The sequence below is a fragment of the Bos mutus genome, chromosome 5, assembly GCF_027580195.1.
Source record: "Bos mutus isolate GX-2022 chromosome 5, NWIPB_WYAK_1.1, whole genome shotgun sequence".
Classification (NCBI taxonomy): Eukaryota; Metazoa; Chordata; class Mammalia; order Artiodactyla; family Bovidae; genus Bos; species Bos mutus.
In genome coordinates, this window is record NC_091621.1 from 9,215,614 (window position 1) to 9,243,461 (window position 27,848).

General features: G+C 39.7%; 1 protein-coding gene across 1 annotated transcript in view; it reads left to right on the plus strand.

The window, feature by feature from the left end:
* Nucleotides 1-2,090: 2,090 nt before the first annotated feature.
* The window catches only part of SLC5A8 (solute carrier family 5 member 8), a 70,680-nt gene continuing 44,922 nt past the window's right edge, over nucleotides 2,091-27,848 (plus strand). The window contains exons 1-5 of the mRNA XM_005898588.2: nucleotides 2,091-2,824; nucleotides 10,284-10,349; nucleotides 12,550-12,601; nucleotides 24,005-24,072; nucleotides 25,294-25,448. Of these exons, the coding sequence (XP_005898650.1) occupies nucleotides 2,474-2,824; nucleotides 10,284-10,349; nucleotides 12,550-12,601; nucleotides 24,005-24,072; nucleotides 25,294-25,448 (692 nt within the window). The 5' untranslated portion in view covers nucleotides 2,091-2,473. The remainder of the gene's footprint in view (nucleotides 2,825-10,283; nucleotides 10,350-12,549; nucleotides 12,602-24,004; nucleotides 24,073-25,293; nucleotides 25,449-27,848) is intronic.

Genomic DNA, 27,848 nt, shown 5'->3' on the forward strand with positions numbered 1-27,848 from the left:
GATTTGACAGAATAGCACTGAAACATGTATATTACCATATGTGAAATAGATCACCAGTCCAAGTTCGATGCATGAAACAGGGCACTCAAAGCTGGTGCACTGGGACAACCCTGAGGGATGGGATGGGGAGGGCGGTGGGAGGTGGGTTCAGGATGGGGGACACATGTACACCCATGGCTGATTCATGTCATTTTATGACAAAAGCCACCACCACAATATTGTAAAGTAATTAGCCTCCAATTAAAAAAAGTAAGTGGGAAGACCTCTTTTCCCACTTACAACTACTACTATGCTGGGTTCAAAGTCATAACATCTATCCCCTTCAGAGATCTGGGCAGCCCACCCTCTGTTGTCTGAGTGTTTTCCACCAAAATGCCTTTCTCTATACAGTCAGAGGCCAGCACCTCCAGAGAACATATAATCTCACTTAATTCTTTGACAGGACACTAATGGAGTAGAGTACACTGGCATTGCACAGTGAAGTAAAGCACTGTAGTTTGTATAGAGATGGAAGAACCCCAGATTCAGTGGATGCTATAACTTTTATAATGCAATTTTATGCTGAGAGTTTGAGCACCAGGCAGTGACAGCAGAAGAAAAATGCTGTCTCTGAAATATAGTAAATTTCATACAGGAATTAATTTCAAACCATATAGTTGTTTAAATTATGGAATTACTTGGATTTATCTTCTATTTCCTTCTTTATTTCCTTTCAAGAGTGTTATGCAAATAAATGTTGTTATTTAGTCACTCAGTCACATCTGATTGCTTTGCGACCCCAAGGACTGTAGCCCTCCAGGCTCCTCTGCCCGTGGGATTTCTAAGGCAAGAATACTGGAGTGGGTTGCCACTTTCTTCTCCAGGGGATCTTCCTGACCCAGGGATTGAACCCGAGTCTACTGCATTGGCAGGCAGAGTCTTTACCACTGAGCCACCAGGGTAGCCTTACGCAAATAATGCCAGTTTACAAAAAAAAAGTCTGACATAGCTTTCTTCACATGCCAGGCTGGTCTAAAGGCATTCTGTGGATTGTCTACCAAGAGTCAACAGGTAAATTATAAGCATTTAAGAAAATAAACCAGGATGGCTTGAAATAGACCTATGCCAGGGCATATGTGGCTAGAGGGCCTATTTTAGAAGAGGAATTTAGGAATCAGATTGCTTTACAAGCATGACTCATGTTGTTAGTAATATTTCTCGACAAGCCACTTAAAATACTGAGTGCTAATACTGGAAATGATCTTGTCTTCCACATGCTTTCAAGTGTCTTCATTTAAGTGTATATAATTGTGCCTACATTTAACAAGTGTCTATATTTGAACTCTACAAGGTATAGCATTGTGATTAAGAGAACAAATTCTGTATCAGACCTGAATTAAAAATCTTAATCTCCACCATTTTCTTGGGCAAGTGTTTTAGCCAGTTTCCTTATTTGATAAGTGGAGATGATTTCTATGTCAAGGGTAATAGTAAGAGTTGCAGTAGTTAATGTACAAAGTGCCAAGCATGTTACATGTCACATGGTAAGACTCATTAAACTGTAGGTATTATTAATCCACCTTCCAGTGCAGGAGACACAAGAAACATGAGTTCAATTCCTGGTTCAAGAAGATCCCCCGGAGTAGGAATTGGCAACCCACTCCAGTCTTCTTGCCTGGAAAATTCCATGGACAGAAGAGTCTGTCCCACTATAGTCCATGGAGCTGCAAAGAGTCAGACACCACTGAGCAACCGAGCATACACATGCACACACACACATGTATGTTATAGCGACTATCATTCCTAGGAGAAACTGCTAGGGATGAAAATTGTTCATTGAATAAAAACACAGGCAACCAATAGCACAGATTTGTTCCTCTCCTTTATAACTGCTTACCTGTCTAAGAACTGGGACCTCAGCTCACTGCACACTGTCACAGAAATCACCCATCAATTTATCAAATAAATCAGTCTAAAAACTCCAGCTGTACCTTCCCGTAAGGACCCGGTCTGTTGAACCGGAAAGCTTAAAGGCGTGACAATTACCCTTCGACCCACACTCCCCGATAGGTCACCTGCTCATTTAAATAGTGCGTCTCCTCGGGTGCCACTTGATAAAATTTTCGCTGAGCGTTCCTTGAAGATTCGCCAGAGGCGGCTGGAAGCTCCAGTTCTCACCTGCCCGGGTGTCCGCGGTGCCAGGCGAGCCACCTTGGTCTGGAGCCCAGTGAGAGCTCAGCGCCGCGTGGGTGGGGTGTCTCCGAAATCTCGTTTCGGAGGGCTCTGCTGGCTGCGGTGGGCGCAGAGGCTGCGCTGGGCGCTGGGGAGCGGAGGGACAGACACCTGCCAGACTCCTCTCATCCCCGCAGGGCGCCACACCCGCCGCGTGCGACTGGGGAATAAGTGAGTGCTCGGCACGCAAGGGAAGCTCCGGCTCGGGCTGCGCGCCGCGGGGCCGCCAGTTTGCTCGTGGGACCCCGGCGACCGCGCGGCCATGGGCGCACCGCGGGACATTGGCACCTTCGTGGTGTGGGACTACGTAGTGTTCGCTGGGATGCTGCTCATCTCGGCCGTCATTGGCATCTACTACGCCTTCGCGGGGGGCGGCCAGCAGACTTCCAAGGACTTCTTGATGGGCGGCCGCAGGATGACCGCCGTGCCCGTGGCGTTGTCCCTCACCGCAAGCTTCATGTCGGCCGTCACAGTCCTGGGCACCCCGTCCGAGGTCTACCGTTTTGGAGCCATATTCAGCATCTTTGCCATCACCTACTTCCTCGTGGTGGTCCTCAGCGCGGAGGTCTTCCTCCCTGTGTTCTACAAACTGGGCATTACCAGCACCTACGAGGTAAAGGGTGAGGGGGTCACGGAGAGAGGTGACGGGGCGGGGAGAGGAGGACTTTTCAGACTCCTGGAGGAATTTTCCTGGGGGCAGACTCACCACCACATCGAAATCTCTCCCTGTTCATACCCATCACTTCTGCTGCCCTCCCCTTTCCCGGAGAGGTGTTCTGTAAAGGAGAGAAAAAAAATCTTGGGACTTAACTTTCATGAGCTTGAAGGAAAAGAGAGGCTTCTGAAGTAAACCGAGTTATTTCGACTAGTGTTCACTAAGGTGATTTCTGCTTTAACATCTTTGATTCCAAGTCAAGGGAAAAGATTTTTAAACTTATCCTGGGGGAGGGTCCGTTTTTCAAGTCTCAGCTCCTCCTCCTTGAAATGAATCCCCTCATTCCAGGTCCTCGGACTCCATTTACTTTTCCAGGATAGCAGGAAAATGTGTGTACTCTCCCCTGCCTTCCACTCAGGGGCAGGCACCCAAATGGTTAAGATTCTAACTCTCTTGTCCCAGCACCTGCATTTGAGACGGGATTCTCCACTTACTAGCTGGAGAACCTGTACTGACACTTAACCAATTGTGCCTCTTTCTTAATCTCAAAATGGAAATAATTATACCACCTACCTCATCTGGTTGTTGGGAGGATTAGAGGAGATGATGCAACGATAGCGTTTAGAATAGTGTCTGGCACAGGGTAAGGGCTGCATAAATGTTGACCCTAAATATTGGGGTGATGATGGTAGAGGTGGTTCCATTGGGATCACTAGGAGAATTTGGCCACAAATTTCCTCATCAGCTCTGCCTTCTGCCTCTGTGGAGAGATGATTCAGGAAACCGGCTTTCCAATTGCACAGGTCCACTGATTATAGATTCTTTCAAGTTGTCTGCCAGAAAGGGCTTTGCAAGGTAGTGTGAACATTTGATTTAGTTTAAAGAGCTGTTGAATGGGAGTGTCCAGCAAGAATAAAAGTTCAGGGCAGGGGTCGGGCCTAGTTCCCTGTGCTCTGTGGACAAAGCTGCAGAAGTGTTCGATTCCAGAGGATGCTGAGCCTCTCAGCAGCCACCTTGTCCTTGAGCTTATGGAATGTTTGCCCTGACCCAACCACTCAGTGAGGCTGCTTCAACTGGTGCTGGGGAAGGGCCGTAATGGCACAACAGGTGTTGGTGACAAACTGCCTGGGCTCCAGTGATGTCATTCAGGGCGAGGTGCCCCTGGGGTAGCGTTGCCTTCTTTGCACTCTGGTCATTGTATTTGAGAGTGTTTAGTCATCACCCCAGAAGTGAGCAGGATACAATTTGTTTTGCTCAAAAGTGACAAACTGATTGCCCCAAGCCAAACTCAGTCTTGAGTCTTTTTGGTTGTTGCTGATCCTTACAATGCCTTGAAAAAAGTGAAGTGAAGTGAAGGTTGCTCAGTCACGTCCAACTCTTTGCTACCCCATGGACAATACAGCCCATGGAATTCTCCAGGCCAGAATACTGGAGTGGGTAGCCTTTCCCTCCTCCACGGGATCTTCCCAACCTAGGGATTGAACCCAGGTCTCCCACATTGCAGGCTGATTCTTCACCAGCTGAGCCACAAGGGAAAAGTTAATTTAGCATTTAATGATGATGATGAGAAGTCAAGTAAAATTCCAGATTCTGGCTTCTTTTGAAACTTAAAAAGACTAGTGACTCAGGGCTCACATTCCCTGTGGTGACAGGAACTTCAGTTTATAGCCACTGCTCTAATTTGCGATTAATTTCTGTATTGAGGCCTCTTCGCTACATCTGCATGGTTACTTCTTATGATAGAAAAATCTATCTGCATTTAAGTCTTTATCAAACATGCAAAAGAGAAGATAGGAAGGTGTGAAGGGAGTTCTTGTTTGGAGGGGGATGTCAGAGAACATATTTCTTATTGGATATGAGGACTATTTCAAGCTGGTTAATATATGAATGCCTGGTCGATTAACTTATGTATTTTACCTGATGAGATCTGCAGGCACTTTGAGTCTGTGAGCTCTAATCTGTAGTTAAACAACTCCAAAACCCAGAAGGGGTTTGAAGAACCTGGCATGAGGATTTCAGTCACCATAGATGACTGCTCCTCTCGTAATCACTGACCCGTACCTTTCCAGGGCAGCAACATTAACTCAACCAGAAACACGTTTCCCACACATCCGCAGTGGTGGAGGCTAAGTTAGCAAGGCTCCAGCTAAAAATGGCAAAAAGCTAACATTTGCCAAATGCTCAGTACAGGCTGGGTACTGGGCTGCCTGTTTTACATACATTTTCTGTCTCAATACTCAAAATAATCCTTATACTGTGAGAGCCCCATTTTGTAAACTAAGAGAACTGGAGTAAACTAAGTTATACAAGAGAGCCTGAAACAAAGTGGATACATGCTGAGAGGCTCTGCAGTGGTGCACTGCTGGCTGCCTCTGAAGGCTCCTGTGAGTGTTATAACCCCGAGTGGAGCTTAGAAGGGCTAAGGCAAAAGGGACGTGATGTAGGACACAAGGGCTTGTGGGCACACAGGGGGTGTCCTTGACTAGTGGATGCCAGGCCTTTGGGGACAGAGAAGTTAGGTTTTATGCTATGTCTCTGGCAGTTGGTCATGGAAAACTCTTTCATGTGGTGTATTTTCTTTGTTTTATGATGAGAGCTGGAGTCAACTATGCAGAATAAGAGGTCCAGCATTGACCTGGCATTCTTATACAAATATGAAATTTCTCCTTAGTTTCCATTTGTTAGCTATGAGACAATACGATGGGGCTTTCCTGATGGCCTAGATGGAAAAGAATCAGCCTGCAATGCAGGAGATCCGGGTTCCATCCCTGGGTCAGGAAGATGCCCTGGAGAAGCAAATGGCAGCCAACTCCAGTATTCTTGCCTGAAGAATTCCATGGACAGAGTTGCCTGGTGGGCTATAGTCCATGGGATTGCAAAGAGTTGGACACAACTGAGCGACTAACACACACACACACACACACACACACACACACACACAATAGGCTATTCAGAGGCATTTGTGATGTCTATCACTGCTTTCAAGGTATAGTCCTGAGAGGTGTTTAACAAATTCCAGGCCCATAGAAAAAAATATCATGCAGGAACCCAACTGCATTCCCCATTTCTTCAGGATCTTTCTGGATTCAACAAAATCTAAGTGTTTAAACTACATTGCCCTTACTCTCTCTCTCTTTTTTAAAAACAAAATTCAATAGGAATCTTAATGTCCCTAAATTATTCAAAGTACCAAGAATCATGAGAGATCTTGGCTGACAATAGGTGATATCAAACCAAACTTGGGTCCACTTGCCCATACACAGGGTTGTGGTGAAAGAAACTGAAGCTTTTATTATTAGTCTGGGGCAGCTGATTATCAAAAACTCAGACTCCCCAATGCGTTTTAGGGAAGCATTTTTAAAGGCAAGGTGAGGAAGGGGAGTCACCGACTATGCGATAACTTTGGGCACAATTCTCTGATAGGTTTATAGTGAGGTAACCAGGCAGTGTTACAGGGGTAAACATTATCAATCCTCAGGCTCCAGTGGTTCTGGGGGCATCAGTTAATTTGGTGATGTTTTCTTCCATTTGATGGAGGTTTTAGCATCTGTAAAGCAATTGGGAAAATGCGCATCAGATGCTGTTATCTTGGTACTTCCAGAAGGAACTAAAGATTCTGTGACTGCTATATGGATGATTTACTGTTTAAATTGTTACCAGTTCTTCTGGCCCAACTGCTAGTTTTGTCACTATGTATTCAACATCTTTTCAATCATTAATTGTTGGGCCAGACTTTTGTAACTGAGGGAGGCCTGGGAGTCTACAGCTTTTCTATAAACAAGAGGCAGGGTGAGGACATGGGGGCAAGAATCTGTCCTGGGAAGGCTCCATAGGGTCCTGCTTGGTTACACAGATGCCTACTGTTACTCTATAGCTTTGTCAAGAAATCCTAGAGCTACTTTCTGAGCCTACAGATCAGTGACTTGGTCTTTAAGTATCTCTTTAGCAGCCCAGTAGCTGAGGTGGACAAAGAACGTCTCTGCCATTGCAGTAAACAAAGAACAGTGTGGCCACAAAGCCATCAGCCACCGCAGCTGCCATCGACGGTGCACCCTGGGAGAGTGGAGACAAATAGGATACTGGCCCTGAGTAGCTAAGATGTCTATGAAAGGAAGGATTTCAGTCAGCTCAGACTCTTGCATCTTTCCATACACAGAAAAGGACTAAAATCATTAACTTGAGATATCTGTTTTTTTGTGACTAACAGTAATCTTTTGATGTTCAACTCCATATTCTTCCCTTGCCTCTAGTAAATACTCCTCTATATCCTGGCTCCTCCCTTATCTCTTTGGAACAGTTCCTCAGAGCTATCTGAGAGGCTGCCATCCTGGGCTATGGTCCTCAGTGAGGCCTCAGAATAAAGCATAATTCTCAGCTTCTACGTTGTGCACTTTTTTCACTCGACATGCAGTGTCACTGACATGGTCATGACACTGGAATTCTTGGATCTGTCTTGAGTTAGTCTTGTGTGAGGAAAAATATATACATATATTTTGTTAAACCTGCTACATTCTTACCTCCATCACATTTTCCTCCTCAGTTTTTTTTTTTTTTTTTAATCTCCACCAATTTGGATATACATACTTAGAAAAGGCCAAGATTTCTCTCTCAATTCATGTACATTTATTTTTAATAGAGTTTTACTAAAACAACTTACAAGAAATAGCAGTGCCCTGTTTCCATGCTTCAAAACACCTCTTGGGTTTTCTAAAAAGTCTTTCAAAATATAGTTAGATAATTTTAACACATGTAATTTACTAAGATTCAAATTCTCAAGGCCTGTGGCTTTGGTTACCAGCTTCTTAATGTCTTAGATTTAAGACATCCATTTGCATCATTTGATGGTCTCCAAAATCCTGCAGAGTAAGAGAGGAAAGAATTATTACTCTGATCCACGTTTTCAAGAGGAGTGAGGCTGGAACAAAGGCTGGAACTCTTGCCCCAGTGTACTCACTGAACAGCATTGTGTGTTTTTTACTTATCAGTTATTTTAGGAGGTCCTACTGTGTGTCAGTGCCACTCACTCACTCACTCTGGATGAATCTTAAATGCATGGGCAGTTTACTTGCTATTTTGGACAACATAATGGTTATGTACACAGAGTTTGACATCAAATGGTCCCAAATTTGCATTGTCTCTAACAATTATTAGGTTACAATCTTGGTTTTCTCTCTGTACCCCAGTGTCCTGGTTTCTAATATTCACTTTGTATAGTAACCACCTCATGGACTTACCTGGGAGGAAAAGACATGCAGCAAATACGTTATAAATGTTATCTGTAATTATGAAGCAAAAATATCTAGTGTCTTTTCCTCTAATATTTACCAAATATCAGTTTTTCTTTCCTTCTTTTTTCTTCCGTATGTGAAAAGACTGTTAGCCTTAAAATTCTCTGTATATTGTAGTCACACTATTCAAGTTAAAGAAAGTCGTGGACCCCAGCTTCCTCCCTCGTAGCTCAGTGGGTAAAGAATCTGCCTGCAGTGCAGGAGACCTGGGTTCGATCTCCAGGTTGGGAAGATCACCTGGAGAGGAAATGGCAACCCACTCCAGTATTCTTGCCTGGAGAATCCCATGGACAGAGGAGCCTGGTGGGCTAAGTCCATGGGGTCACAAGAGTCGGACACGACTTAGTGACTAAACCACGTACCCCAGCTTCCTTCCAGCTGTAAAGTCCTAGGATTCTAACTCTGTGACACATGACTATATATAAATAGGAGATAGGCACACTACTGACCTACCTCAGAGATGTGGCTGGTTTGGTTCCAGACCACCACAATAACGTGAATATTGCAGTAAAGCAAGTTGCATGATTTTTCCTTTCTCGGTGCATATAAAAGTTGTGTTTACACTATGCCTTAGTCTATTAAGTGTACAATAGCTCTTTGTCTAAAAAACAATGTATATACCATAATTAAAAAATACATTATTGCTAAAAAATGCTAACCATCATCTGAGCTTTCAGTGAGTCGTAGGTGTTTTGCAATAGCAACATCAAAGATCACTGTAACAAACATAACAATAATGAAAAAGCTTGAAATATTGGGAGAATTACCAAAGTGTGAAACAGAGACATGAAGTGAGCAAAGGCTGTTGGAAAAATGATGCCAATAGACTTGCTTCTTGGAAGGTTGCCAGAAATTTTTCATTTGTAAAGAATGCAGTGTCTGTGAACAACAATAAAAAGAAGTGCTATAAAACGAGGTATGCCTCTCTATTATAATCTATTGCAGATGTCAAGGTTGGCTTTGAATAGAAAAATGGACTTAGGCTGATTTAAGTTAAAAATTTTTATTGTGAGGATATGGGCATAGCTCACAGGATAGGAAGAAAAGCTGAGCAAACAGACTATGAAAAGGAACAGAAGCCAGGGCAGCCTCTTCAGGCCACACTGTCAGGATCGGTCTGCTTTCTGGTTCAATCATTTTCTGTCTTTATATCTTGCCTCTAGGATTCACCTTTTGAGAAGAGAAACTGACGGGCTGAGTGTCGGTCATGTGACTGCCTTTTAGCCCAGGCAAGGCACCTTGATTGGCAGTTCTGCCACAGTTGCCTAAAGTGGGAAAGGGTTGATTCCTTAAGTGTATCAAGGGAAATTTATTGGGTAGATGCCAAGAGAAAGGGGAAGACCACACTTTGTTCATTCTAAAAATGCAGAAAATAATTGCATTTGTATAACATTCTGCAAAAGGCAAAACTTGTAGGGATGGAGAATGGATCAGTGATTGCCAAGGTTTAGGGATGGAAAGAGGATTTGACAACAAAGGAGCAACATGAAGGACTTTTCTGGGGGTGATGAAACTGTTCTGTGTTAAAACCATTGAACTGGGACTTAACCTAGCAGTCCAGTGGTTAAGACTCCGCACTCCCAATGTAGGGGACACAGGTTGCATCCCTGATCGGGGAACTAAGATCCCACATGCCACACAGTGTGGCCAAAAACAGACAAACAAACAAACAAAAAAATTTTGAACTGTTCTCTAAAACAAGGGTCAGTTTTGCTATTTGTAACTTAAAATACTAAGTTAAATAATTTGTACATCTATGGCTGTACATAGGTAACATATGTACACCTATGGCTGATTCATAGGTGTACATATGATTCATATGACTGTATACAGGTGACATATGTACACCTATGGCTGATTCATGTTGAAATTTGACAGAAAACAACAAAATTCTTTAAAGCAATTATCCTTCAATAAAAAATAAATAATTTTTAAAATAAAATATTAATTTAAATAACAACACTTAAATAATTTAAATTAAACTATTAATAGTGAAATAGAAATGCAGGATAAAAATTAGTTATGAAGTTTCTTTAAAGTTTTAGCCCCTTTACTTCTCAAGCTGCTGGTTTTTAAAAAGTGTCCAGAAGTTTTACATATTAACCATTTTTCCTTTTTTTTGGAAACAGTATTTAGAACTTCGATTTAACAAATGTGTTCGTCTCTGTGGAACAATCCTCTTCATTGTTCAAACAGTAAGTAGCCGTCAGTTCACTTATTTTATCTTCTTTCCATCTACAGTGTTTTTTAACACCTACAGTGTTTTAACACCTGGGTCAAGCTTCTTTGATAAATACGTGAAAGAAAAGAGGTTGAACGTAGGAGGAAACACAAAAGGAAAAACGCCTGTCACTACATAGCATTAATCCTTAAGATCATTAAACCTTGTCTCAGAAAATGCATTATTTCCTGAGAAAACAGTGAGTTAAGTGAACACTGAATATTATGTTGAACAAGCAACAGTTATGGTTAGGAAAATATGCTTTTTCCTCTTATGTCTCCCTCTGTCCCTACCAAAGTGACAGTAAGGGCATGGCTTAGATGACAAAGATATTTGAAGGAAATGTACTAGCTAATAGTAGGAATTATAATAAAGGGAAAACACGTTGTATATTTTGTAGTATTTTTGCAGCATATTAAGTAATAGATTTAATAGAAAATATTAGCTGACATAGGAAGAAAAAATTTGAAAATAATTTTCCTTGAAAGCATACTTAAAAAAAATGAATCAATGCACTCTTTCAGAAATTGAACTGTAAAACCTAATTGATATACTCACTGAGTATAAAGCAACAACATCATGCACTCAGGAGGAGTTTTTAAAGCCAAGTGCACAATCCAACGGGCTTCCCAGGTTGCTCAGTGGTAAAGAGTCTGCCTGCCAAGCAGGAGACTCGGGTTCAGTCCCTGAGTTGGGAAGATTCCCTGGAGAAGGAAATGGCACCACACTCCAGTATTCTTGCCTAGGAAATCCCATGGACAGAGGAGCCTGGTGGGCTACAGCCCACAGGGTCACAAAAAAAACCAACAATCCCCCCACAATCCAATACTTAAAAAATATGCAAGTATAGATTTACTGATTGGCACAAATGGAAATCAAAGATTTGCCAAGTCATCAGTGACAGAGATTGCTTCCCACCCATCATCTTGTCACAATCATTGTCACATAACTTAGACCTATCTCCCTCTTGGCAGCTAAGTCTTTCATGAATGATTTTGGTAATGGAGGTCGAGTTTTTAATCTCATCCCTATTTATAATTCCATTTCTCCAGTCAAAAGCTACCCAAGACAGAGTGCTTTGCTACAGCAAGACAGAGTGCCTTTGTAAATTATTTAACTTAGCTTCATTTTATATCTTTGCTAGCTATGTATCTTAAATTATATTTGCCCTTAACACTTGCAGTATGAAAGAAAAGAGCCCTCTGGGGTCTGGTAGAGATTCTGACCCAGAGCTGAGGCTGGTAGCTTGCATTCCACCATGGAGTTCAATCCCTCTTTGGATCATCATTAGAAGTGCCAACAGAAATGTAAGAGTGGGGACAAATGTTAAGAAGATGGCTGGGTCACATTTTCAAATCTTTAACTTGGACGATATGATGACTGTGGAAAGCTAGTGAATTCCTGCAAAAGAGGGGAGCTTCAGAATCCACTGTTCGAAGGACTTACTTCTATAGATCTATTCATGCAATTTAATAAAACATTCAAACACTGAATAATATGTTTTTTTCATAGTATGTTTTATAGCATAATCATAGAATTAGCCTCTATGTATTTGAAAGATCAGATGCAATGAAAATGATATTTTGAGAAAAAGAACATATTTGTCTTACTGTTGTACCCCAGATTAATAGATATTTGTTAAGTATATGAATGAATAATAATATTAAAAAGGTAGAGTAGAATTTTTGTTGGCCCTCAGGAAATTTTAGGGAAATTTACACTTTTGTTTAATTAGTGGTCATGCCAACTTTTGCAACAAGTTTCCAAATTTTTCACTGCTTTACCACATCTTCAGTGATCTACAAAAGTTTGAAAGCATATGAACAAGCATTGCCCTTTTAAATCTGTACCCTTTCTTTCTTTCAAATTGTTCCAGATCTAGGAAAGTTGGTTTCAAACTTGAATTGATGGATTAGTGACTATCTGCACTAAGCACTGCATGAAAAGTCCACCTTTTTACATAAAATTGGTCATAAAAGGTTTTTGTAACCTATGACCATACCCCAAATAGAAAAGGAGAGTCAACTTCACTTAAATAACATTTTCAAGTTACAAGCAAATTTTGTTAAAGTATATTAAAACTATGGTTTTTAATTTATAAGTAAATTTATAGAAAAATATCAATATTTCATTTGGTAATTCATACTATTTATTTGTTTTCTTTTTTCCTCTAGATTCTGTATACTGGAATTGTTATTTATGCCCCTGCCCTGGCTTTGAATCAAGGTACATTTTGGAGTTAATATGTCACTCACACTTGGAGGTTCACTTTTAACAGACTTTATTCTCTCTTTGGGGAGATGGGGAGGTGGAGGAATGCTTCCAGTAACCTGCATCAGCTTGAAGCGGATCTGGTGGGTTCAGTGTCTACACTAGCAGCTTCTCTGGGTTCCTGAATTATACCTCAGAAAGGTCTGTAAATTAGTAGAAGGTTAGAACACTGGGGGCTTCCCTGGTGACTGAGTGATAAAGAACATGCCTGCCAATGCAGGAGATAAGGGTTCAATCCCTGGGTCGGAAAGATCCCCTGGATAAGGAAATGGCAACGGACTTCAGTATTCTTGCTGGGAGAATCCCATGGACAGAGGAGCCTGGCAGGCTACCATCTATGGGGTTGCAAGCGTCAGACATGACTTAGCAACTAAACGACAACAGGCTTCATTGGGCTATGTTTCTCTGGGATGTGCCAACCAGCCATTCTCCATCCTTCAGAATGAACGCCCCCTGTAGTCTAAATCATGAATGGACTGCACTTGCTGCCTTTGTGTTTGTAACCTGGAGCCCATCTCCAACAGTTCAGTTCAGTTCAGTCTCTCAGTCGTGTCTGACTCTTTGTAACCCCATGGACTGCAGCACACCAGGCCTCCCTGTTCATCACCAACTTCTGGAGTTTACTCAAACTCATGTCCATTGAATCAGTCTTCTGCTGCCATCCAACCATCTTGTCCTCTGCTGACCCCTTCTCCTCCCACCTTCAATCTTTCCTAGCATCAGGGTCTTTTCAGATGAATCAGTTCTTCACATCAGGTGGCCAAACAATTGGAGTTTCAGCTTTTGCATCAGTTCTTCCAATGAATATTCAGGACTGATTTCCTTTAGGATGGACTGGTTGGATCTCCTTGCAGTCCAAGGGCCTCTCAAGAGTCTTCTCCAACACCACAGTTCAAAAGCACCAATTCTTTGGCGCTCAGCTTTCTTTATAGTCCAACTCTCACATCCATATATGACTATTGGAAAAACCAGCTTTGACTAGACAGACCTTTGCTGGCAATGTCTCTGCTTTTAATTTTGGAAAAGACGCTTACTCCTTGGAAGAAGTTAACTCCAATAGGCTTCTGTGTTATTCAGCTCAGGCTTGGTCCCATTGAAAAATTGGGCAGGAGGAGAAATTTTTTTCTCCACACTTTGAATGTGATCCAAAATACAAGAAAAAAAGTCTGTGTGATTTGAAATATTAGATTGCTTCTGGTGACCAAAGGACAGATGGCTATAGTAGCCTTATAAATAAATATGTGACAATTTTATGGATCAACAAGTTACTCTCTAGATTTGGGAAGATAATAGCTGTGAAACTGGGATTGTTTATTGAGGCAAAGAAGTGAATCAGTCATACCCTCAAAAGGCTTCAGAGAAACTACATACTTTAAATTCTTATCAGTTAGAAGCAAATTTATCTCTGAGACTTCCTTTTAAAATGGACAAGTGGAGTCTGTGATGGGAAGAATGTGATGCAGTTCCTCAAATTAATATAAAATGGAAAACCTCAAAGAAAACAAGAAAAGGGAAAACTCCTTCTAACTGCAGATTCTAATTTCTTAATTTCATGATACATAGGTAATAGTTGCCATCTATATTTATAAAGCACAGCAGTATCATTACAAAGAAGAAATCCATTATATAATGTGATGTTGAATTCTGAATGTCAGGCATGTTTCTTGTAAATATTACCAACATCATGAATGAATCACTTCATATGTAAAGAGCTGAGCTATAAACTTCATAAGTTACCTATTGGAGTTAAGTATAACTGAAATGTTGGCTTTAGAGTTTTAAAGTGCGGTTCTGGGAATAAGAAAGCACTACCTTCAGTGCTTCAAGGACTGTTCTTATCAGTTTATTGAGCCACTCCCTGGGAGTAAATTAGGATTCGAGGCATTGCATTTTGACCACTTTAATATCAGCCATGTATTTGACCATTGGCTTCCCAAGTGGCTCAGTGGGTAAAGAATCGCCTGCAATGCCGAAGACACAGGAAATGCCAGTTCAATCCCTGGATCAGGAAGATCTCCTGGAGGAGGGCATGGCAACCCATTCCAGTATTCTTGCCTGGAGAATCCCTTGGATAGAGGTGGCTACAGTCTGTAGGGTCACAGAGTAGGACCTGACTAAAGCAACTGAGCATACATGGATTTTTCTGTAACAAAGCAGCAAACACAGACAAAGTACTTGGTGTGCAACAGATGCTCCATAGAAACATTTTTAGCTGAATTGGAACTTAACGTTCTCTATGTGCAATCTTTTTAATCTTTTTTTTTTAATTACAGAAAACTTCAATCATATGCTAGAATAGTGTACTGAACGCTAACATACCATTAACTCTACACTAATAATTATCGACTCTTGATTTATTTCACTCTGTATTTCCATCACTAGTATATTTTGCTGCAAATCTGAGATGTTTTATCACTTCCTCTGAATTCCATACATCTTTTACATACTTTTTTTCATTGAGGTATAATTGACATATAACATTATATTAGTTGCAGGTTTACCATAATGATTCAGTATTTGTATATTGCAATGATCACCACAATAGGTCTAGTTAACATACATCATCATGGTGGTGGTGGTTTTGTTGCTAAGTCGTGTCCAACACTTTTGCAACCCCTTGGACTGTAGCCTGCCAGGCAACCCTCTCCAGTATTCTTGCCTGGGAAATCCCATGGGCAGAGGGTTGCCATTTCTTTCTCTAGGGAGTCTTCCTGACCCAGAGATCAAGCCCAGGTGTCCTGCACTGGCAGGCAGATTCTTTACTGCTGAGCCACCAGGGAAGCCCTGTTAAATGCAATACATGAATTGAATATAATTTGCAAATATCCACAATTCCTAAATTTGGAGGGGGTAGATTTTAAGGGATGTTATAGGGTTGTAATTGCTTCCCTGGTGGCTCAGATGGTAAAGAATCCATCTGCAAAGCAGGAGACCTGGGTTTGATCTCTGGTTTCCATCCTAGAGTGGGAAATGGCAACCCACGCCAATATTCTTGCTTGGAGAATTCCATGGACTGAGGAACCTGACAGGCTACAGCCCATGGGTCGCAAACAGTCAGACACCCCTGAGTGACTAACACTTTCACTTTTTTCAGCTATAATGTGTACTCTTCAGAATAAAGACTGAGTTTGGTATAGAGGCACCTGTAAAAGATCCAAGGTAACGAAACAAAGGACACTGAACAGATTAATGGTTCTATCTTTCATAATTATGAGATTAGTGCTTCCTTTTCAGATACTAAGCTCACCAAGTTACCTTTTGATCAGAATTTGGCTTCCCACATTGACATGTTAATCAGTAGGAAATTATGTGATCATGAACTAACAATTACAACAAGTCTGCTTATGACCCCTATTTCTCATTGTATATTAGTAAACTTTGATGCTGTTTTACAGCAATGCTTATAATTTACCAGTCAGCATGGCTTTCCCCCCTATAACCCATTCATCTTTGCATTTCTAAATCTACAAAGTGAAAAGCCAAATTCTGGAAATGTTAAGATAGCATTAAGGTACAGATACACCTGGCCAAGCAGCATCTCTCTCTCTCTTTTTAAAATATTCAAATACCATTAATGCATAGGATTGAGATTCAAGAAGGATTTTTAAAAATTTATGGCAGTTGTTCTTCAGTAGCTAAATCATGTTCAATTCTTTGCAACCCTGTGGACTGCAATACACCAGGCTTCCCTGCCTTTCACTTTTTCCTGGAGTTTGCTAAAACTCTTGGCCATTGAGTCAGTGATGCTACTTAACCATCGTGTCCTCTACTACCCCCTTCTCCTCCTGCCCACAGTCTTTCCCAGCATCAGGGTCTTTGCCAATCAGTTCTTCATATCAGGTGGCCAAGGTATTGGAGCTTCAGCTTCAGCATCAGTCCTTCCAATAAATATTCAGGGCTGATTTCCTTTAGAGCTTGCATCACATATTCAATTATCTTTCCATTAACTTTATAAGGACCAAGTAAGTTATTTGGCTCTTCAAACTTGTTTTTAAGAAAAAGCTTTTGACTAAATAGCTTTTACAGAATCAAGTTTTTCTCTAGGCCTGTGAAGAAAATTGTCTAATATAAAATGACATTTCTAGCCTATAGTTTGAAGGACTGTGCTTACAAAAGAAACAAGATCATATCCAGTGACGTATTAGATAATTTATATTCAGATATCCTGGATTTAACAGGAGCATTGAAAAAGTGATAGCAGGTAGAAACATAGCTATCAGCAAATAAAGAAATTTTTATTTAACAGTGAACACTGCTTCTCTGATAAAAGCATGAGGTAGAATAAAATTATGTAAAATATCATTACCTTTCAGATTTTCAGCTTATTTTTATAAATGTCTAGAAAATGCATATAGTGTTAGAGATGATTTGAGAACAGGAAGAATTAGAAGAGAATTTTGAAAAGCTACTCTGGAGGTTATTTGATTGATTTATTGTTATCATATTTATTCCTAAAGGCCCAGTCATGATAATAGGAACTAGATTCCTACATATACAAAACTAAAATGATCAAGAAAAAACCTACAATTCCACTTAGTTAAATATTGATGACAATAGCATGAGATTTAAATATATGTAGAAGAAAATACACATCATTATGTTAACAGTGACCACATCTGAGCAGTCAATTTTCTGATGCCTTTTTCCTCACATTGAATGTAAAATTACTCTTTGGGATATATACTGCTCATAGTTATGAAATTTTTTTCTTATGATGAGAGCTTGTAAGATTTACTTTCTTAGCAACATTTAAAATATGCAAGACAGTATCATTAACCATGCTGTACCTTACATTCTCTTGGTTTATATATTCTGTAGCTGACAGTTTGTACCAAGGTGTGTTTTTAAAATACAATTGTAACTTCCATCATTTCTAAAACGTTAACACTAATTGCTTACTATCATCAATAATACTCAGTGGTAAAGAATCCACCTGCTAATGCAGGAGATGCAGATTCAATCCCTGGGTCGGGAAGATCCCCTGGAGAAAGAAATGGCAACCCATTCCAGTATTATTGCCTGGGAAATGCCATGGACAGAGAAGCCTCATGGGCTGCAGTCCACGGGGGTGCAAATGAGTTGGACATGACTTAGTGACTGCTGCTGCTGCTAAGTCGCTTCAGTCGTGTCCGACTCTGTGCGACCCCATAGACGGCAGCCCACCAGGCTCCCCCATCCCTGGGATTGTCCAGGCAAGAACACTGGAGTGGGTTGCCATTTCCTTCTCCAATGCATGAAAGTGACTAAAAACAACAATTGCCAGTATGAGGTCAGTGTTCAGAGATCCCTGATGTTTTCTCAGTGTTTATTAGAATCAGGATTCAGATAAGTTTATATATCTGTAATTAGTTCAGTTGTTTCTTAGGTTTTTCTTTCTTGCTTTTTAAAATTGAAAGCCATATTTTATTGTGATATAGTGTATATACAGTAAAGTGCGCAGAACCTAAGTGCACAGTTGGTTGACTTTTGACAATTTTGTGTACTTGTGACAACCATTTAACTCAAGATATAGAATATTTTTATCTTCATTTCCCAGAAATTTTTTTGTGTTTCTTTCTAATGAATCCCCCCATCTATTCCAAGCAGTGAGCTTCTATCACCATAAATTACCTTTCCCTGTTCTTAGATTTTGTATAAGTGGAATCATATAGTGCCTTTTTTGTATCTGATTTCTTTTGCTCAATAAAATGTTTTTGAGGTATTCTTTCATGTTGGTACATGTATCAGTAATTCATTCCTTTTTATTGCTAGTATTTTATCATATGCATCTACCAAAATCTGTTTATCCATTCTCTTGTTGATGGATGTTGGGTTGTTCCAGTTTTAGGCTATTTTGAATGAAAGCTGCTAAGAACATTCTTGTACAGGTTTTGTTTTGTCTTGCTTTGCTTTTTGACATGTTTTCATTTTTAGTGGATGAATACCTGGAAGCAGTATAAAGTTCAATATACACCTGTTCTGACCCATGTGTTCAGACCCACAGGGCAGTCACATGTACAGAATTTAAGAGAAACTACCAAATAGCTTTTCTAAGTTGTTGTATCATTCTACATGCCCACCCCACAACCTATAAGAGTTTCAGTGATTCATGTCCTTGCCAGCATTTTGTATTTGTCTTTTTAATTAAGCCATTCAAGTTGTACCATCTATTATCTTATTGTGGTTTTATTTTGTATTTTCTTGATGACTGTTGATGTTGAGCTTACTGGCTCATAGAATAACAAAATTAATGGAAAAAAGACAAATAACCTAACAAAAAGTGGGCAAAAGACTTGACCTGTCATCTACATGGTCTATCTATCCATTACGTGGCCTGTTTACCCATGTACCCAGGCCTTTTAAAATTTCTCTCAGTAATGTCTTTTCATCATTTGCAAGTATGGAAAAATACGATTGCCTTCTATATGTTGATCTTCTATCCTGAGAACTTGCTAAACATACTTACTAATTCAAGTAGGCTTTTGGAAAATCCTTTGTGGTTTTCATGTTGTTTCTGAATAGAAACAAAGAATATAATCAATCTGATTTCAGTATTGACTATCTGGTGACGTCCATGTGTAGAGTTGGAAGAGGGTGTTTGCTATGACTAGTGCCTTCCCTTGGCAAAACTCTGTTAGCCTTTGACCTGTTTCATTTTGTACTCCAAGGCCAAATTTGCCTGTTACTTCAGGTATCTCTTGGCTTCCTACTTTGGCATTCCAGTCCCATATAATGAAAAGGACGTCTTTTTTGGGGTGTTAATTCTAGAAGGTCCTGTAGGTTTTCATAGAACTGTTCAGTTTCCTCAGCATTACCTGTCAGGGCACAGACTTAGATTACTGTGATATTGAATATTTTGCCTTGGAAACAACAGATCATTCTGTCATTTTTGAGATTACATCCAAGTACTGCATTTTGGACTCTTTTGCTGACTATTATGGCTACTCCATTTCTTCTAAGGGATTCTTGCCCACAGTAGAGAAACAATGGAAATAGTGAGAGACTTTTTGGGCTCCAAAATCACTGCAGATGGTGACTGCAGCCATGAAATTAAAACATGCTTGCTCCTTGGATGAAAAACTATGTCCCAACCCAGGGCTTGAACCCGGGTCTCCGGTGTTGTAGACAGATGCTTTACCATCTGAGCCACCAGGGAAGTACATGACCAACGTAGACAGCATATTAAAAAGCAGAGACATTACTTTGCCAACAAAGGTCTGTCTAGTCAAAGATATGGTTTTCCAGTAGTCATGTATGGATGTGAGAGTTGGACTATAAAGAAAGCTGAGCACCAAAGAATTGATGCTTTTGAACTGTGGTGTTGGAGAAGACTCTTGAAAGTCCCTTGGACTGCAAGGAGATCCAACCAGTCCATCCTAAAGGAAATCAGTCTTGAATGTTCTTTGGAAGGACTGATGCAGAAGTTGAAACTCCAATAGTTTGGCCACCTGATGCGAAGAACTGACTCATAGGAAAAGACCCTGATGCTGGGAAGACTGAAGGTAGGAGCAGAAGGGGATGAGATGGTTGGCTGGCATCACTGACGTGATGGGCATGAGTTTGAGTAGGCTCTGGGAGTTGATGATGGACAGGGAAGCCTGGTGTGCTGCAGTCCATGGGGTTGCAAAGAGTAGAAATGAGAGACTGAATCCTGACTGATGAACAGAAACAGTTTTACTACTTCTTTTCCTGTCTGTATGCCTTTTACTTCTCTATCTTCATGCACTGTTAATGTAGAAAATTATATTGATTTTTCAAATGTTAAACCAGTTTTCCTTCTTGAGATAAAATTTACTTGGTCATAATGTATTAAGCTTTTAATATATTGATGAATTTGATTTGCCAGTATTTTGTAAAGGAATTTTGCAGGTTATGAGGAGTATTGGCATGAAATTTACTTTTCCTTAAATGTTTTCATCAGGGTTTTTGTATTGATTATACTGACTTTGTATGGTTTGGAAAGTGTTTCTTCCTCTATTTTCTGAAAGAGGTATAAGATTGTGTATTTATTTATTAAATGCTTGAAAAAATTCACAATGAGGGCATCTGAGCCTGATACTTATTTTTGTAGAAAAGTTTTAGTTTATTGATACAGCTTCTGTAATAAATATAGTCATTTGGATTTTCTAGTTTTTGTCAGTTTTAGTCAACTGTCTTTTTTAGGACTTAAATTCATTTTATCTAATTTGCCAAGTCATTGGCATAAAGTTGTTTAAAATATCCTCTTGATATCATTTTAATGTTTATAGAATTTATAGTGATGTCCCTTCTAATTGTTCCTAATATTGATATCTTTTCTGTCCTTTTTTACCTTGATGTATCTTGCTAGTCTTTTACTGATGTTTTAAATTTTTTCTAAGAACTAGTTTCTGGCTTTGTTGATTTTATGTATTTGCTTTCTATTTCATTAATTATGTTTACTGTTTCTTCTACTTAACTTTGGGCTTAAATTTTTTAGCTTTTTAAGGTAGAAACTTAGACCACTGATTTTAAATCTTTCTTATTTTCTAAAATAATATTTAAAGCTATAAATTCTATTGTAAGTGTTGCTTCATTTGCATCCCACAGGTTTTGATACCATGTTTTTTTTAATCATTCAGTTCAAGATATTTTCCAATTTCTCTTGTGATTTCTTTTACCCATGGGTTATCTAGAAGTGTGTCACATAATTTTCAAATATTTGGTGATTTTCAAACATACCTTTTTGTTATTGGTTTCTAAATTAATGCTGCTTTGGTCAGAGAACTACTATGATTTTAATTCTTTGAAATGTATTAAGATTTGTCTTACAGCCCAGGATATGGTCTCTGTTCCTGAACATTCCATATATTTTTGTACAGAATGTTCATTGTGTTGGGGACAATGTTCTATAAATGTCAAAATTTCAGCTTGTTAATTTTCCAGGCTCTTGGTTTTGATTGCATTACCATGGGGTCATTTTATGTTCCCTCAGTTCAGTTCAGTCGCTCAGTCATGTCCGACTCTTTGTGACCCCATGAATCGCAGCATGCCAGGCCTCCCTGTCCATCACCAACTCCTGGAGTTCACTCAGACTCACGTCCATCGAGTCAGTGATGCCATCCAGCCATCTCATCCTCTGTCGTCCCCTTCTCCCCCTGCCCCCAATCCCTCCCAGCATCAGAGTCTTTTCCAATGAGTCAACTCTTCACATGGGGTGGCCAAAGTACTGGAGTTTCAGCTTCAGCATCATTCCCTCCAAAGAAATCTCGGGGCTGATCTCCTTCAGAGTGGACTGGTTGGATCTCCTTGCAGTCCAAGGGACTCTCAAGAGTCTTCTCCAACACCACAGTTCAAAAGCATCAATTCTTCAGCGCTCAGCCTTCTTCACAGTCCAACTCTCACATCCATACATGACCACAGGAAAAACCATAGCCTTGACTAGACAAACCTTTGTTGGCAAAGTAATGTCTCTGCTTTTGAATATGTTATCTAGGTTGGTCATAACTTTCCTTCCAAGGAGTAAGCATCTTTTAATTTCATGGCTGCACTCACCATCTGTAGTGATTTTGGAGCCCCAAAAATAAAGTCTGACACTGTTTCCCCATCTGTTTCCCATGAAGTGATGGGACCGAATGTCATGATCTTCGTTTTCTGAATGTTGAGCTTTAAGCCAACTTTTTCACTCTCCTCTTTCACTTTCATCAAGAGGCTTTTTAGTTCCTCTTCAATGTTCCCTAGTCCTCTGTATTTCTTGTGAAGTATATCTAGAAGCATTCTCAGACTTCAACTTTTTGGAGACTATTTCATAACGCAGTTTTCAACTCTTTTAAGTAAATACCAAAGGACACAGTTGTTGAATTATATTACAAGAATATGTTTAGTTTTGTAGGAAACCACCAAACTGCCTTCTAAAATGGCTCTTGCCATTTTGCATTCTTACCTGCAGTGCATGAAAGACTTATGTTGCTCCATGTCCTTGCCAGCATGAAATGTCAATGTTCCAAATTTTGACTGTCTAACAAGTGTATAGTAGTATCTCGTTGTTTTCATTTGCATTTCCCTGATGACATATGATGTGGAGCATCTTTTCATATGCTTATTTGTCATCTATATATGTTTTGTGAGGTATATGTTAAGGTCTTGGTATGGTTTAGAATCAGTTTTTTTTTTTTTTTTTTTATTACTGTGAGTTTTAAGCATTTTGTATGCGATTCATGGGGTCACAAAGAGTCGGACATGACTGAGCAACTGATCTGATCTGATCTGATGATATGAAGAACAATCCCTTATCAGATATCTTTTGTAAAATTTTCTTTCAAATCTGTGGGCATAGAGTTGTTATCCTTCCCTTAAAAAATATAATTTGACCCACTGCTTCTTTTTTTAAAAATTGAGTGAATTAATTAATGACACATTAATAGTTGCAGCTTATTACTGCAAAAAGTTGAAATGAAGTCTGAGAATGCTTCTAGATCTAGTTCACAAGAAGTACAGAGAACTGGGGAACATTAAATGACCCATGGTGATGGAATCAGTAATGACAGTTCAGTAGTTGCAGCGTGTGGGCTCTGTAGTTACAGCTCCCGGGCTCTAGAGCACAGGCTCAGTAGCTGTGACACATGGGCTTAGTTGCCCCAAGGCATGTGGGATCTTTCTGGATCAGGGATCAAACCCACGTCTCCTGCATTGGCGGACAGATTCTTATCCACTGAGCCACCAGGGAAATTTTGCCCCTCTACTTCTTAAATAAATGGTAACAAATGATATAAGCTTTTCTCTTTCTTGGGCTTCCCTGGTGGCTCAGAGGTTAAAGCGTCTGCCTCCAATGCGGGAGACCTGGGTTCGATCCCTGGGTTGGGAAGATCCCCTGGAGAAGGAAATGGCAACCCACTCCAGTACTCTTGCCTAGGGAATCCCATGGACGGAGGAGCCTGGTAGGCTGCAGTCCACGGGGTCGCAAAGAGTCGGACATGACTGAGCGACTTCACTTTCACTTTTCTCTTTCTTGGTCCCATTTTAGTAACATGGACAGCTTGTCTTTCAAGGAGTGGTAGAAAAATGTATTTATTTGAACCATGACAACAAATATCCTATGACCCCATTCAGTCTGGGTAACCACCTCCCAATATCAAGCAGTTTCTCAGCTTAATTATAATATAAATGTTTTTTCATGTATTTGATTTAGCCAATGTTGGATCCTGTATAGTGTCTGAGGGTAGATGCCAGGTCTATTTAACTCATCAAATAAATTTTTGAACTCTATTTGTTTTGCTACATTTTTTGAGATTTGGGCCTAGTTTAGGGTAAGAGGGTATAGAGGTCGGTGCCCAATAAATGATATAGCCTCCTGCTGATGATTTTTTGACAAGTACTGGTATATGTTTCACAGTTATACATGCATTTTCTTTTCTTCTACAGTCACAGGATTTGATCTGTGGGGTGTAGTAGTGGCTACTGGTGTGGTCTGCACATTTTACTGCACTATGGTATGTCAAAAACCTTATTTCTCCTTTTACCCTATACATTGCTTTGCAAAATTAAAAGTTTCAATCAATGCATGCTGCAGTCTGGGTTGTTTATATTTCCTTCCCACAGTAACTTATTTTTTATAAGGAATATTCAGTCCAGGGTAAAATTTGATCCTTTGTAAAACATTGATCATAACTGATATTTTTTCTTCATTTGAACCATGCAGTGGTCCCCAATCTTGTTTCATAATTTGCTCATATTGTCGTCATGTTATTGTAGCTATGCTCACAGTATTCCTTAGCTTAGTAACCTGAGATAATTTCCCATTGCCTTTAGGCAGGAGTGAGAGTAAAAATATGTAAGAACCAGTATGGCATAGGCACTGATATTATCATTGATGCTGATCCTTAGCAGTGGTGCAAGTCTTGTGCAACCTGTGATACTCTAAGTCTTAATACTTTAGTTGCTTGATGATGTAGAAGACAAGGTCTACAAAGAGGGACTCGGTCAGGTTCTGGAGGGGTACACTTGGGCAGTGACTAGTACAGAACAATTTTATTTTTTCAGTAACTGGTATGTCCTTCTTTGTGCTAATCCACTTGCCAGTACAGAAGATGTAGGAAAGGCGGGTTTGATCCCTGGGTTGGGATGATCCGCTGGAGTAGGAAATGGCAACCCACTCCAGTATTCTTGCATGGAAGATCCTATGGACAGGGGAGCCTGGTGGGCTACAGTCCGGGGGATCACAAAGAACTGGATCCCCTCAGAGCACACATGCATGCCTTCTTTGTGCATATTGTTTGACCTTCAGTCCTGCCTATAGGATAAAATCTATGATACTGCAATTTGACTCTGAGTTTTATTCCTAACAATATCCCCACACCACTCCACTTTGCTCCAAAATATATATCTGGACACACTAAGCATGCCATGTATTTTGAATTCTAGGAGCCTAGCAGGCTACAGTCCACAGGGTCACAAAGAATCGGACATGACTGAGTGACTAAGCACAGGCTTTTTGCCCATGCTGTTTTCTCTGCTGGGAGGACCTTTCATTTTGGATTCTGTTTATATTTGAAAGTTTGATCTAAGTACTACCTTCCTAACTATCTCCCTTGGGTGCACTTCTTGGCCAAGATTCATGTTTTCCTTATCTTTGACCAGGAGAGTGTATAAGCATGTAAGTGCTTAATAATGTCTGGTAGAAGCATTAATCCTAATGTACTTTTTCCTCAAAGGGTGGTCTTAAAGCAGTCATCTGGACGGATGTTTTTCAAGTTGGAATCATGGTGGCTGGCTTTACATCTGTGATTATAAAGGCTGCATTGATTCAAGGTGGAATCAGCACTATTATAAATGATGCCTCCAATGGAGGAAGATTAAACTTCTGGAAGTAAGTTGCTTTTTTGGTTAAGTATTTACTTCTTGGTTAATAGAACGTTCCTTTTTTTTTTTTTCCTGTAAAAAGTCTCTTGGCTGAAATAATAAATTTATATTAGAAAACAAACTAACCATTAAAGTCATGGTACAAAAATTTGAAGCTGGCACATAAAAGTGTAAGAAGTTTTCACTTTAAGGGTGGAAGCAGTCGGGTGGTACTTAGTTACATGGTGCTAAGGATGGTGCTTCCTCCTGAGAAGGGATTGATAACAAAAGAGTAATTTCTTCCAGAAATTAAAATCTGAGATAGGTTGAAAGGTAGGGGTAGGGAGAGAAGGGAACATATAGTGGAGAGGTAAGGAAAGGAAACCTTTTAAGAGAAAAACACTAAAAGATAGTGATTCCATTTTGACAATTCTTTGTTTCAAGCAGCCTAGAGAATTCCTCTTTTAATATGGCCCTTGTAATAATAGTATATTATTATTATATATGTGTGTATTTTATATGTGAATATTATTTAATGTATATTATGTAATATTAAATATTATTTCTAGAATATTGACTGGAGAAGTTATGGCCAATGCCTCAGGTATCAGCATTAATATGATATAATGTCTTCAACAACTATTCAACTTTCTTAAAGAAGGCTAATGGAGAAACTAGGTATTTCATCACAAATATATCACACAATTTAACAGACTATTTAAAACACTTATCTTTTGGAATGATAGTGTCTTCCTTATACATCATGTTCAATGTGCAGGGGGGCTCATTTTGACATGAACCAGCTAATTTTCTTTTTAAGCAGCTCTGCTATGAGATAAGCAAGCTGAAATCACTGGCAAAAGGAAAGAAAATCACTTTACACTTGGTGGCTCTCTTCTAGTTATCTGAAAGAAAGTGTTAGTGTTTGAGAATAAAGTTAGAAATTGGACAGGGTCAATGTCTTAATTTGCAAGAATGAGTTACAGTGAATCAACTCCAACTGTTCTCAATATTTTTAAAGAAAATGGAGCCTCCAGTTGGCCTAGTTTAGGCTTGATTCCATCCATTAGCTAGGACAGAGTAGAACATTTTGATTGACCATCATTTAGACTATTTAATGGAAAAATGGTTATTTTCCCAAGGCAAACCTAGGTTGCTGTTACTAGAAGTGTTAATTTCTCAGTCATGTCCAACTCCTTGTGACCCCATGGACTGTAGCTTACCAGTCTCCTCTGTCCGTGGGATTCTCCAGGCAAAAATACTGGAGTGGGTAGAAGAGTGGGGAATAGATACCAAGAAGCAGAAACAACCAGTGGCCACTCGGTAGACCTGGATTACTTCCAAATCTCTTCCCAGTCAGCTAGGTTGAGGGGAAAGGGTATGGAGTCAATCAATTTTTCTGCAAAATAACTGTCAGTTTATACAAAGGGTAAACACATTGCTGCATTGAAATAATAACTTATAACCAGTAAGAGATTCCAAAAAGTAAAAGATTAGACATTATTATGACCCTTACAAGGTTTCCAACAATTAAGGAATAATGAAAAACCTTACTGTATATCCCTTGTTATTCAAATATATTTTAAGAATATGATGGTGGACAATAAATCTGCTCTGGGTAGGATAAACGAAGAGAAGGATTTTGTGTTGATATTTTCCATATGGTCTATATTTGGCATATGTATTCTGTATTGCCAAAACCAAAACCACTAAATTGGGTATTTTAAATCTTGTCTTACTTTCTTCCAGTAACTCACAGAACCCTTTAGCTCTTGACGTTTATTAGCTAGTGTAGTAGCCACTTTCTTTATGGGAGAAAGGGCCAACACCCTTGAAACTCTTAGCCTTTGATATTAACTATTAGAGAATGGAATAGAGGCTCTCATCTTTCCATTAGAATGCTGAAAACACATAAAATTGTAGCACTTTACCCAAATGATCTCAAATATAAACTTTGAAGTGAAATTGCAGAATTTCAGAAATGGAGAATGTTTCCATTAAAGCTAATTTTGCAGAAAAATTTCAAGCTTATATTGTGTATCAGAGATGAACAGACTCATTCCTTCCAAGATGATACAGTAAGAAGAATTAAAAGATGTATTGAATGTGGAAGTTGAGCTTTCTTTGTAATTGTATTTTGTTTCAGTGCCGTAGTGTGACTTTCAACTATGAGTATGTAGATGGTGCACACAACATTTTAAGAACATGGTTATAATGACATGGTAGTTTTAAACATGAAAACCTTTAAACTGCATTAATTGAATTCTTCAGCTTGAATATAAAGTAGAACTGGGACTATAAATGTTCCGGGAGAGGAAATATACACATGAAATGTGTCGATATTATGTTTATTTCAGTACCATATCTGTTGCTCCAGTGTACCTAGGAATTGCTTGCCCTCTCTTTCTTCAGCTTCATGCTCTTCTTT